Genomic DNA, 13,914 nt, shown 5'->3' with positions numbered 1-13,914 from the left:
CAGGAGGTAGTATTGATTGAGCCTCAGTCCCTGCACTTGTTCAATAGATTCGAGGCTCTTGCAACCCTTGTGAACAGGTGCGGGGACTGTGGGGAGGACCAGTAAACTGACCACGGCACCATGGTACAGGAAGCCGTTCAAGTGGGGGGAGTAAAAAGAAGGTGGTTGTAATAATTGACAGTATAGATCGGGGTTAGACACTGTTCTCTGCAGACAGGAGCGTTAGCCCCGAAGCCCATGTTGCCTACCCTGTGCCAGAGTAAAGGACATTTCCTCCGGGATGGAGAAGAACTTGGATTGGGAAGGGGATGAACCAGTTGTCGAGGATCAAGTAGTTACCAACGACATAGGTAGGTCAAAGAAAGAGGCTCTGCAGAGAGATTTTGAGCAGCTATGGAATAAATTAAAAAGCAGAACCACAAAGGTCATCATCTCTGGATTATTACCAGAGCCGCGAGCAAATGGGCATCGGGGCAATAGGATCAGTGAGATGAATGCGTGGCTCAAGGATTGGTGTGTGAGAAGTGGATTTCGATTCATGGGACACCAGTACTGGGGACAGAGATAAATGTTCCTTTGGGATGGACTACACATGAACCAGGCTGGGACCAGAGTTCTAGCGAATCGAATAACTAGGGAGATAGATAGGGTGTAATACTAAACCAGCTGGGTGGATGGGGGGAGAGTCCCGGTGCAGGGAAATGTAGAATGATAAAGAGAAAAGACCAGGAAGCAGTGCAGGAAAGTGAGTAGGATAAGCATAACCAGATTGTGTCAGAAAGGGAGAGAGTGTACAAACCATGTAGTGCACAAACAAGTAGGATCCAGGTAAAAAAAAAATGATATTATAACAAATAGGGCCAAAATACAAAAAAAAGTTACGATTTCTAAAAATGATAAAAAGACAATTCTAAATGCACTGCATCTGAATGCACGAAGCATTCATAATAAGGTAGATGAATTAACAGCACAAATAGGTATAAATGGATACGATATAATTGTGATTACAGAAACATGGCTGCAGTGTGACCAAAGTTGGAAGCTGAATATACAAGGATATTCAAAATTTTGGAAGGACAGGCGAAAAGGTAAAGGAGGCGTGGTGCCGTTGTTTATGAAGGATGAATCCAGAGCAATAATGAGAAAGGATATAGGCTCAGAAAATCAATATGTAGAATCAGTCTGGGTGGAGCCAAGAAGCTCCAAGGGGTAGAAAACATTGGTGGGAGTTGTCTATAGGTGACCAAATGAAAGTGGTAATGTAGGGGATGGCATTAACAGAAAATTAGAGATGCATACAACAAGGGCACTACAGTAATCATGAGCGACTTTAATCTACTTATAAACTGGCCAAACCAAATTAGCAATAATACTGTGGAGGATGAATTCCTGGAGCTTGTACCAGATGCTTTTTTAGTCCAGTACATTGAGCAGCCAACGAGGGGAAAGTCTATCATAGATTGGGTATTGTGCAATGAGAAAGGGGTTAATTATAATCTTGTTGTGCGGGGTCTTTTAGGGAAGAGCAGTCATAACATGATGGAATTCTTCATTTATATGGAAAGTGAAGGTATCCAATTAGAAAATAGGGCCCTAAATCTAATCAAAGGAAACTACGAAGGTATGAGCAGTGCGTTGGCTATGATAGATTGGGGAGCTTCATTAAAATGCATGATGGTGGATGTGCAATCGCTAATATTGAAGGAACAAATGCATGAATTGCAACAGTTACAGATTTCTTTCTGGTGCAAAAACACAAAAGGAAAAGCAGCGCAACTATGGGGAACAAAAGAAATTAATGGTAGTGTTAGATCCAAAGAGGAGGCATATAAAGTTGCCAGAAAAAGTAGCAAGCCTGAGGATTGGAAGCAGTGTAGAGTTCAGCAAAAAATGACCAGGAAATTGATTTAGAGGGGCAAAATAGAGTATGAGAGAAAACTTGCAAGTAATATAAAAGCGAACTATAAAGGCTTCTACAAGTATGTAAAAAGAAATATATTAGTGAAGAAAAATGTAGTACCCTTACCGTCAGAAACGTGAGAATTTATATTGGGGTGCAAGGAAATGGCTGAGCAATTAAACAAATACTGTGGTTCTGCTTCACGGAAGAGGACACAAATGACTTCCCAGGAATGCTAGGGAGCCAAGTGTCTAGTCAGAAGGAGGAATTAAAGGAAATTAGTAATAGTAAAAAAATAGTGCTGGAGAATTTTATAGGACTGAAAGCAGATAAAACCCCCAGGGCCTGTTAATCTGCATCCCAGAGTATTACAGAGGTAGCCATGGAAATACTGGATGCATTGGTTGTCATCTTCCAAAATTCTATAGATTATGAAACACTGCCTGCAGATTAGCGGGTGGCAAATGTAACCGCACTATTTAATAAAGGAGGGCGAGAGAAAACGGAGTACAGACTGGTTAGCCTAACATCAGTAGTAGGGAAAATGCTAGAGTCTATTATAAAGGATGTGATATCAGGACACTTAGAAAATATCAACGGGATTAGATAAAGTAAACATGGATTATGAAAGTGAATTCGTGTTTGGCAAAGCTACTAGAGATTTTTGAGGATGTAACTTGTAGAATAGATAAGGGAGAACAAGTGGATTTGGTGTATTTGGATTTACAGAAGGCTTTTGATAAAGTCCCACATAAGAGATTAGTGTGCAAAAGTAAAACACATGGGATTGGGGGTAATATATTGGCATGGATTGAAACTTGGTTAACAGACAGGAAACAGAGAGTAGGAATAAATGGGTAGTTTCTGGGGTGGCAGGCAGTGACTAGTGGAGTAGTGCAAGTATCAGTGTTTGGGCCCCAACTATTCACAATATATATCAATGATTTGGATGAAGGAACCAAATGTAATATTTCCAAGTTTGCTGACGGCAGGAAACTTGGTGGGAATGTGAGTTGTGAGGAGGAAGCAAGGAGGCTTCAAGGTGATTTATTCAAGTTGTGTGAGTGGGCAAATACAAGGCAGATGCAGCATAACGAGGCTAAATGTGAAGTTATCCACTTCGGTAGGAAGAAAATAAAGGCAGAGTATTAATGACATGGTGATATATTGGGAAATGTTGATGTGCAAAGCGACCAGTTTGTCCGTGAACACCAGTCACTGAAATCAAACATGCAGGTGCAGCAAGCAGTTAGGAAGGCAAATTGCATGTTGGCCTCCATTGCAAGAGGATTTGAGTACAGGAGTAAGGATGTCTTACAACAGTTATGCAGGGAATAACAACAGAAAATGCTGGAAAAACTCAGCAGGCCAGGCAACATCCGTGGAGAGAAAATAGAGTCAACGCTTCGGGTCAAACCCATTGTCAAGACTGGAAAAGCAAAGGAAATTAAATAGATTGAGAGACCAGGCTGGGAGAGAACAAAAGAGAAGTTCGTACGGATGACCCCGAGCTTTTGGTCGCCTGTCATTTTAACTCACCGCCCCATTCCAACTCAGACCTCCCTGTACTCGGGCTCTTGCATTGTTCCACGGAGGCTCAGCGTAAGCTCGAGGAACAGCACCTCATCTTCCGATTAGGCACTTTACAACCTTCTGGACTCAATATCGAGTTCAACAATTTCAGATCATAACCTCGGCCCCCAATACATTTTTACTTATTTTTTATCCATACCTTTGTTTTGGCCCTTCCCCCCCTTTATTTCTCTTCCACATGGCAGCTGTCTCCCATTCTGCCAGCGCATTTCACACCTAATCCAAAGCCCTCTTTTGTCTCCACTTGTCCTATCACCGTCTCGTCTCGTTTTTAATACCTCTTAATGTCTCTTTACTTCTCAATTGTTCACTCCCAGCCTGACCTCTTAATCTATTTCATTTCCTGTGCTTTTCCAGTCTGGACAAAGGGTTTGACCTGGAACGTTGACTCTGTTTTCTCTCCACGGATGTTGCCTGGCCTGCTGAGCTTTTCCAGCATTTTCTGTTGTTATTTCGGATTTCCAGCATCTGCAGTATTTTGCTATCAGTACAGCTATACAGGGCCTTGGTGAGACCACACCTGGAGTACTGTGTGCAGTTTTGGTCGCATTAACTAAGAAAGGATATACTTGCCATAGAGGGAGTACAGCGATGGTTCACAAGACTGATTCCTGGGATGGCGGGACTGTCATATGAGGAGAGATTGGGTCGACTAGACCTGTATTCACGAGAGTTCAGAAGAATAAGATGGGATCTCATTGAAACGTACACAATTCTGACAGGAGCTAGATAGACTGGATGCAGGGAGGGTGTTTCCCCTTGCTGGGCGGTCGTAACGATGGGTGACAGTCCCAGGATACGGGATAGGATTTTTAGGACTGAGGTGAGGAGACATTTCTTCACTCAGAGGGTGCTGAACCTATGGAATTCTCTACCACAGGAGGCTGTGGATTCCAACTCACTGAATGTAATGACGAATCTGATAGCTAGATTGCTAGACACAAAAGGCATCGGGGTATGGTGAGAGAGCGGGAATATTGTACTGAGAGAGATGATCAGCCATGATCATATTGAAGGGCCGAATGGCCTACTCCTGCTCCTATTTTACTATGTTTCTATGTTAAACGTGCAGAGTGGCAGAAAAAAATAGAGAGTAACTCTCGGGAAATTGATGAATTTTCCACATTTTAAATACCCAGAATAGGGGACACCAATTTCTAATAGAAGGGGCGCAGGCTGAAGGCCAGAAGGGAGTGTGCAGAATCCCTGGAAAGTGCAACCTTTGTCGCGCTGATGCTTGAGCTATTTTAGTCGGTAGATTGCATGAAATGATGCAGATCAAGTAAAATAGGAAAAACAGTCGGGGTGTTATAATGTCGAATTTAAACGTCGTAATTCAATATTCCTTTTTCCAAGACAGTTAGGAATAACCGGACCCGAACTCGATAGGATTCGAACCTGGGCGAGGAAAACAACCAAATGTGGCTTAACTTGTTTATCGCCTTACCCACATGGCCACGATTACCTTTCACCTGTGCGAGTCAATGCTACTCAGTTAAAATCGTAATGATGCAACATTCTACAGCAGCCGAGCATTTAGGATTCAATCGTCTAACACTACACGCTGCAGAAAATTCAAAAAGTGACAATCTCCTGTCAGATTTTGTATTTTGTTCCATTTTTATTCATTGAGGATAGCCGTTCATTGTTTTTCCCAATCCATTGATGGTTCCAGTCCATTGTTTTTCCCAATCCATTGATGGTTCCAGTCCATTGTTTTTCCCAATCCATTGATGGTTCCAGTCCATTGTTTTTCCCAATCCATTGATGGTTCCAGTCCATTGTTTTTCCCAATCCATTGATGGTTCCAGTCCATTGTTTTTCCCAATCCATTGATGGTTCCAGTCCATTGTTTTTCCCAATCCGTTGATGGTTCCAGTCCATTGTTTTTCCCAATCCATTGATGGTTCCAGTCCATTGTTTTTCCCAATCCATTGATGGTTCCAGTCCATTGTTTTTCCCAATCCATTGATGGTTCCAGTCCATTGTTTTTCCCAATCCATTGATGGTTCCAGTCCATTGTTTTTCCCAATCCATTGATGGTTCCAGTCCATTGATTTTTCCAATCCGTTGCGGGTTCCTATCCATTGATTTTCCCAAAGCATTGATGCTTACAGTACATCGATTTTCCCAATCCATTGAAGGATCCAGTTTCTCTCTCTTTTTATCTGCCTCTCTCTGTGCAGTAGAAGTCTACAGAGAAAAATATAAGACAATACACAATCTTACAGGATTGTATTGAACGGAGACTGTTTGGTGAGTGGATTCACTGGAAAGGCGATGGAAGCAGTTTCAATCGCAACTTACAAAAGGGAAGCGGATATATACTTGAAAAGTGAATATTAGCAGGGCTATTGGGAAAGAGCAGCGTGGAGTGGGGTTAATTGGATTGCTCTTTCAAAAAGTCAGCACAGGCACGATGATCTGAATGGCCTCATTCCGTGCTCTGTCATTCCATGATTCCATGATTCTATGCAGAAGCAGACCCGTTACTTACACCCAGATCACATTAATTTCAAATTTCTCAGCAAGTGCTTTATGTAATTGGATGGCCGAGTGGTTAAGACTGTTGGATTTCAAATCCTATGGTGTTTCTCTTGGGTTCGACCTCCTCTCGGGGTAAGGGTGTAATTCAATCTTTCCTTGTCCCATTGCCACCCCCTTTTGTCTTGCACCTCCTCTTCCAGAACCTCTCTCTCTGTCTGACTCGGACTCTCTCTTTGAAGGAAGCAGCTGCTAGTCTGGGCCTGCGGCAGATGGTTAGAGATTCAGCATGGGGGAAAAAAACCGACGTTTCCTCGTCCTCACCAATCTACTTGTCGCAGATACATCCGTCCATAACAGCATTGTAAGATGTAACCAACGCACAGTAATTGAGGATACAAAGTCTCGCTTTCCCACTCAAGACACCCATCCATCGTTTTGTTTGGGAGGACCACCGTGATAAATGCGATACATTCAGTACTGATAGAGCAACACAAATCTGGGCATCATGAGGCGTTGTGGGCCATCAGCAGCAACATAATTGCATTCCTCCACAATCTGTAACATCATGACCCGGCATATCCTTCACTCTACCATTACCATCAAGCCAGGGAACCAATTCTGGTTCAACAAGGAGTGTAGAAGAGCATGCCAGAAGCAGCATCAGGTGTACCTAAAAATGCGGTGCCTACCTGGGGAAGCTGTAACACAAGACTACATGCATGCTAAAAAGCGGATGCAGCATGCTATAGAAAGGGCTAAGCGATCCCAAATCAACGGAGCAGTTAAAAGCTCTGAACTCCTGCCACATCCATTCGTGAATGGTGTGGATCATTAAACAACTAATGGGAGGAGGAGGCTCCTTGAATATCCCCATCCTCAATGATGGTGGAGCACAGCTGGTGAGGGCTAAAGACAAGGCTGAAGCGTTTGCAACCAACTTCAGCCAAGTAGATGATCCATATAGGCCTCCTCCTGAAGTCCTCACTTCCATAGAAGCCAGTCTTCAGCCAATTCGATTCACTCCCGTGATAGCAAGAAATGACTAAGCACGCTGCATAGAGCAATGGATATGGGCCCCGAAAAAATCCCGGCTGTCGTGCTGAAGACCTGTGCTCTAGAACTAGCCGCTCCTCTACCCAAGCTGTTCTAGTGCAGCTACAACACTGGCATCTATCCGACAATTTGGAAAACTGCCCAGGAATGTCCTGTCCAAGAAAAGCAGGACAAATAAAATCTGGCCAATTACCGCCCCATCAGTCTAATCTTGATCATCGGCAAAGTGAAGGAAGATGTCACCAATAGTGAAATTAAGTGTTACTTACTCATGAATAACCAGCTCACTGCTGCCTCACTGATGGTCCGTCATGCCCACTCGGCTCCAGACCTCATTACAGACTTTGTCCAAACATGGACAAAGAAGCGGAATTCCAGAGGTGAGGTGAGAGTGACTGCCCTTGATATTAAGTCAGCATTTGACCGAGTGTGGCATCAAGGATCACGTCGTAACTGAAGTTAATGGAAATCAGGGGCAAAACGCTCCACTGGTTGGAGTCGTACCTCGCAAAAAGGATGATGGTTGTGGGGGTTGGTGTTCAATCATCGCAAGCGCAGGGCATCGCTGCAGATGTTCCTCAGGGTAGTGTCCTAGGCCCAAACATACTGACATGCTACATCAATGACCTTCCCTCTAACATATGTTTAGAAATGAGGATGTTCGCTGATGACTGCACAGTGTTCCGTTCCATTCATTCAGACAATGAAGCAATCCGTGTCCGCATGCAGCAAGGCCTGGACGACTTTAAGGCTTGGGCTGATAAGTGGCAGGTAAATTTTGCACCACACATCTGCCATGCGATGACTATCTCCAACAAGCAAGAGTCTAAACACTGCACTTTGAATTTCAATGGAATTAACAACGCCGAACCCCACACCATCAACATCCTAGGGGTTCACCGTTGACAAGAAGCTTAACTGGACCAGCCACATAAATAATGTTGCAACAAGAGCAGGTCAGAGGCTAGGTATTCTGTGGCGCTTGTCTCACCTCCTGACTCCCCAAGTCATTTCCACAATTTACAAGGCACACGTAAGGATAGAGTTGGTGCACTCTCCACTTGGCTGGATAAGTGCAGCTCCAGCAAAACCCAAGAAGCTCGACACCATCCAGGACAAATCATCCCACTTGATTGGCATCCCATCCACCAAGTTAAACATTCACTCCCTCCACCAGTGGCGTACAATGCCTGCAGTGTGTAACATCTACAAGATGCACTGCAGCAACTCACCAAGGCTCCTTCAGCGGCACCACCCAAACCCGCGAACTCATCCACCTAGAAGTACAAGGGCAGCAGGGGCATGGGAACCCACACCATCCTGATTTGAAGTATATCGCTGAACCTTCATCGTCGTTGGGTCAAAATCCTGGAACTCCCTCCCTAACAGCACTGTGGGAGTACATTCACCATACAGACTGCAGCAGTTCAAGAAGGTGGCTCACCACCACCTTCTCAAGGGAAATTAGAGATGAGCAATAAATGCTGGCCTTGCCAGCGATGCCCACATCACAAAAACGAATACAAAAATATCCTGCTACTCAACAGTTTCAGCTCTCCTTCGACAGATCTGCCTGGGACACATGAATCACTTGTTGGCCTTATTCTACTTTGCCAAAATCGTCCATTTCTCTAGCTTTATATTAAAGAGGAACTATCACCGGCAGTATAATTTATGCAGTGCCAGCCTCCTCGTCAAACCTCGCTCCCCCGCCCCCTCGAACACCATTACCAGAAGCTCATGGACCTCTTGATCAATACCATTCCCGCCGCCAATTTAGTTTTTTTTGAAGCTTCTGCACGTTCTCCTGTCCCATTTAATCCATATTTGCCAATGATCTCCCCTTGTTATAACGTTAAATCCACATCCTAATGTAGTTGCTCACCTATCTCATTTAACGCCCTCTCCAAGCTCATCTTTGTCAAGAAACTTACATCTTCCTCCTTGACCCCATTCTCACTAAACTGCTGACAATGGAAAATCCCTCCGTGTCCCTATTGCTAATTGACACAGTTGCTCTTTCCATCTCTTCAGGTAATGTCGCTTTCTTTTCAAATCAGCTATCATGAACCCCCTCCGCTGAAAGGGCACCCTGGAGCGGCGTGTCCTTGCACACACCATGTCCTCCTCAAATGTCTTGAATTGAATGTGTTGTTGCCATTCTTTCCAGAAACTCTATCCTTGAATCTATCCAATCACCATTCAGCCCCTCTCACAGCCCTGTATTAAAATCACAAATAATATCATCTATGATTGTGATCACGGTGCATTATCACTCTTTGCCCTGCATGACCTTTCTGCAGCCTATGAGATGTCGGCCATCTCCTCCCAATAAAGGGGATGATGGTGTCAGCATTGCAGAAGCAATGAAATGGAAAGTGAGAGTGATCGAGAGTGAAAGAGAGAACAGGGGAAGAGAATGACAGGAAGAAATGAGAGAGAGTGAAAGGGAGAGGGGAAGAAAGATGTTACATTTGAACTGAGAGGGATTGCAAAACTGGATTTGTGACAATCAGATAGAAGAGAGGGCAAGAGAGTAAAATATGACAGACTGTGTAAAGGGAAATGTGAGAGAGGAGGTATGATTGGAAAAGAGAAAGACTGAAAGACCGCATTCCAGAATGTTTATAAAGTACAATTCACATTAATATGATAAACGTGTAACTTTCTTTAATTTATTATGCTTGGAATTAAAATAATATATCATGTTCTACTTGGATCTTTTAGTCCTTGTTCCTAACGGTGAACACCATCTGGTTCATAAGAAATGGGTCCTTGACTTAGGAGTTTGACTTTGAAAAGCCAGATGGTGCCAACACCATGTTTATTCAGCATCCTGTAACTAATTACAGTAGGGATACAATCTAATAGCACCAGTAGGGATTCACTGCATTATAAATATGCCACTACCTTATCTTCGTTTCTTCATTAGTGTAGTTGGAGTGATCGCTTCCAACACCAGTAGGCATCCTCTTCACACAGAAGATGAATTTTGTATTGCTTTATTGGATAGAGGTCGTATACTACCCCGTTCTCGCGGCAATTGGGGTACCTGGCAAGTGATTTTCAGAATGTAGTGTGTCGGATTCGCTGTTTAACGCACCGTGTTGCTATTGACAGACAGTGCCTGGTAAAAAAAATAGATTGTTCTTCAAGTCTTTGTCATGCACTGAGTTAGGAATATCAATGCTTGTCAGATTGGTTAAATCAAATGATAACGGGAGACAACTCAATACAGGTATTATGTTATTTTCGCCATTATTTTTTCACAATTTAACCCCAATTTGCTGTTTTGTACTCACTATTTACAGGTTGAATTTGTTTGCTCCGCCTACTCTCTTTTATCCTTGATGTTTTCTTTCCTGCTTCTCAATTTTATCCTTGGCAGTCACTTCTCTCCTACTCACTTTGTTCTAAGTATCATAGTACTTGTTTCTCCTTTTATCAGTCATGTTATTTTGCATCCTGCTCCCTTATATTCTTGGTTTTGTCTTCATTCTTGCTCCTATAATCCTTGTTGTTGCTGCCTCTCCTGCTCCGTCTGTCTTTGTTGTTCTCTCCAATTCCGCTCTTTCTTCTGTGGTGTTCTCTTCTCTCCTGCCCCTCTTATTCTTGATGTTTACTTCTCTCGTATTGTCTTTTATCCTTCGTGTTCTCTTCTGTCCTGGTCCCTATTATCCTTGGTGTTGCCCTCCCACTTCTCCACTTTTTCCTTGCTGTTGCGATTTCCTCTGGATCCTTTTATCTTCAGCGTTGGCTTATTTTATGGACCGTTCTAGTTTAGAATTGCCAGTGGAAACTGAACGTGATAGCTCACAGAAAACGAATCTTCTGATTGACGAAGTGTAATTGGCCTACGACGTCGCAACACTATCCAGCGGCATGAGCCGCTCCATCAGGAAAGGAGAGGAAACGCCATGGGGAATTATTCAATATCGCATGCACGTGAGACCAGTTTATATTTCACATTTCGCACTGGTTAATGATTGTAATGTTTTGTTCCTATACCCACAGTAAACTTGGCGGCTATTGTGATCCTGTCCCGTGGAAAGTGCGGTCTCTCCAAATGCATCACTCGCTACCTGGTGGCCATGGCGACGGCGGATCTCATGGTGATTGTCTGTAATGTGATATTACATCGGATCGCTGAGCTTTATTGGTGGTACTCTTTCCTGTACTACACTCCTGTGTGTAGAATCATTCTCTACCTGTCTCCTACTGCCATTGACAGTTCTGTTTGGTTAACGGTTGCTTTTTCCTTTGATCGGTTTGTAGCCATTTGTTGCCAGAAGCTGAAAACAAAATATTGCACCGAGAAAATCGCTAGTGTGGTTATAGTGACTTTGGGCGCGCTGTTCTGTTTGAAGAACATCCCCTGGCCCTTTGTTTATCTTCATAATGTGATAATTAACAATATACCGCGGGGATGTGTTGTACCATCACAGTTTTATACTCTACCCACATGGATAGCTTTTTCTTGGATTGAGCAGCTGTTAACCCCTTTGCTTCCATTTTGTTTAATCTTGCTATTTAACGCTCTCACCGTCAGACGCATTTTAGAGGCCAATCGGGCGCGGACGAGCCTCCGGAACCTTAGCAATGGTGAGAATGACAAGGACCCTGAGAGAAGGAACCGCAGAAGGTCTATCGTTTTACTTTTTGCTATATCCGGCAGTTTTATCCTGCTCTGGATGACCACGGTAGTCTATTTCTTATCTTATCGAATTGTTGGCGCCTTTCACCGCAGATCTTTGCTCATTGCGTTTGGAGTATTTCAACAAGCAGGAATTAAGCTTCAGCTCCTGAGTTCCTGCACCAACACGGCCATTTACACAGTGACCCAGAGTAAGTTCAGAGAGGAGCTGCTCAAAGCGCTCAAACATCCCTTTAATCTAATTCATAAATTACTTAAATTATGCAAATGGCAGAACTGACTTCCCTAACTTCGCATTTCAAATTCAATTCACAGTGATCACCTACATTTAGCAAAGGGACTGAGCAACAGGGGACAGCACGCATCCTGGAAATTCCTTTATTGTCGTTCTTCGGGATAGGCATTAATTTATTGCTCACGCATAATACTGGCGTTGTGGATCCACTACTCCTTGCTGAAATCAGCCGGCTTTCCATTTTGAGTTTAATCTAGGGCAGTCACAAGCGGACGCTTTCTATCAGGGCGGCCGATCTGCAACATCAGTTTTACACCAGCGCATCAAGTCTACAATATAAAACACTTGGGCGACAGTGACACCGATTCCTGTTTTACACTTGTCCCGATATTGTTTTTCACTTAAATCGGTGGGGATAATTTTAACTGTTTTACAATAGTGTAAAATATGCGATATCTTTTGAGCCACTCATTAAATGCCCGACAAAAGCGTCATTTCCATCAATGCCGAAAGATGAAATAAATCAGCAAGTAATCACTAAACTCAATTAACAATTTTCTCTATCTCCCTCTGCTGGTACTACTTTGTATCACTCTGTACTTACTTACACCTTAATCTATATCACCCTGTTGCCGTAACTCTGTGTAAATCACTGTAATCAATTTTACCTTAATCTATATCCCTCTGCTGGTGCCCTTCTCTATTTCAGTACGCTGTCACAGCTTTATCTCTATTCCTTTTCTGGTATCTCTCTGTTTAATCCTTTGTACGCAGTTATACTTATCTCTATCTCCCTCTGCTGGTGACGCTTTGTGTGACAGTTCTCAGTTACATCACGCTCTGTCTCTCGTCTGTTGGTGGCACACTGTATCACTCACTGTAGACAGTCAAACCTTTTAATGAATTCCACTGCTAGCCTCTCCCTGTCTCAAATACTGTGCCTTCAGCTTTATCAATCAGCCTCGGCAGATGTCCCGCTATATCACATCAAAATGTTTATCACAGAGCCAGCAAGATGGACGTTGAGTCCAATGGCCTCCTTCTGTGCTGCATGATATTCTGATTATCTGTGCCCAGTCACACGTTGCCCTATTTCTCTCTGCTGCTGTGTCTAGATTTTACTCCGTGTACTCAGTTACATCTCAATCTATCTCACCCTGCTGGAGTCTCGCTTATTACTCAGCGTAAACAGTGAAGCACAGAAGACGTGGATCTTGGTGTCTTGAGACTCCATCTTTAAATTGATCCATATCACTGTGTGATGATAAACAGGGGCAACATGTCAATGGGCAAAATGAGGAGAATTGATAGTGCCCGTGCAGGGTGGGGATGAATCTCAAGTTGACGATGTGCTGTTGTGTTTGTTCATAGAAGAGGGAGATTCGGGAATGATGGAGCGCGTCTCCAGGTAGAATTTCAGAGTGATCAATGAGGGCCAAAAGGATGTTGCACTATTGTCCTGGTAATAGACGATATCGTTATTGACGTTGAAATCATAGACCTGGTGCTGTGCTCACGGCAGAAGCCAGACCCAAGTGACATGAGTAGCGATTTGTGCGAGTGGTGAGAGATGGTCATCGGCATGGTGATCGAGGATCTTAGAGAGGATGACGTGGTTAAAGAAAGGAAAATTGAAGGTAGCATTGCCGGGAGGAGGAACGGTGTTTGAACATATTTAAAACAGTATACTGACGGCCTGATACAACAACTGACCAACTCGAGCTATTGCAGTAGTCGCACAATTTAACCCATGACACCCTGCCGCTGGCAGGCTTTAAATAGATTTGTTTTGTGGAGAAAGACACAGACACATTGCACAGAAACTCCAGTGTTTGTCCCGGGCAACAGACGTGCTGCTCCAGAGATATTTCACTGCCGCACTCGGTGCTCGGCTGGCTGGCCAATTGTTTCCAAGGACCTGAGGAAATCCTCTCTTTCTACTGTTCCTACACGTGTCTTCTCAGGTGGACGGGTGACTCTGATTGATCAAGG

The 13,914-nt window shown here is 43.7% G+C and overlaps 1 protein-coding gene across 1 annotated transcript; it reads left to right on the top strand.

Annotated features, from left to right (window-relative positions):
- The first annotated feature begins 280 nt into the window (after positions 1 to 280).
- On the top strand, positions 281 to 12,548 carry LOC147089572 (putative G protein-coupled receptor 139). Its single transcript, XM_085977011.1, has 3 exons — positions 281 to 350; positions 10,047 to 10,088; positions 11,048 to 12,548. Exons 1-3 carry the CDS (start codon positions 281 to 283, stop codon positions 11,965 to 11,967), a joined length of 1,032 nt encoding a protein of 343 aa, XP_085833137.1. The 3' UTR covers positions 11,968 to 12,548.
- The last annotated feature ends 1,366 nt before the right edge of the window (positions 12,549 to 13,914 follow it).

The sequence above is a fragment of the Somniosus microcephalus genome, unplaced genomic scaffold, assembly GCF_052327205.1.
Source record: "Somniosus microcephalus isolate GS21.2 unplaced genomic scaffold, FLI_Smic_1.0 unresolved_chr4, whole genome shotgun sequence".
NCBI classification, from domain to species: Eukaryota; Metazoa; Chordata; class Chondrichthyes; order Squaliformes; family Somniosidae; genus Somniosus; species Somniosus microcephalus.
Note: the sequence above shows the minus strand (reverse complement) of the source record. Positions and strands in the feature narration are given on the sequence as shown.

Bases quoted from the DNA above. Each gene is read 5' to 3' on its own strand.
- LOC147089572 (XM_085977011.1), top strand. From the start codon at position 281: ATGGAGAAGAACTTGGATTGGGAAGGGGATGAACCAGTTGTCGAGGAT. The intron at 351-10,046 runs GTAGGTCAAAGA...TTTATTGGATAG, and splicing joins AGTAGTTACCAACGACATAG to AGGTCGTATACTACCCCGTT. The intron at 10,089-11,047 runs GCAAGTGATTTT...CTATACCCACAG, and splicing joins CGCGGCAATTGGGGTACCTG to TAAACTTGGCGGCTATTGTG.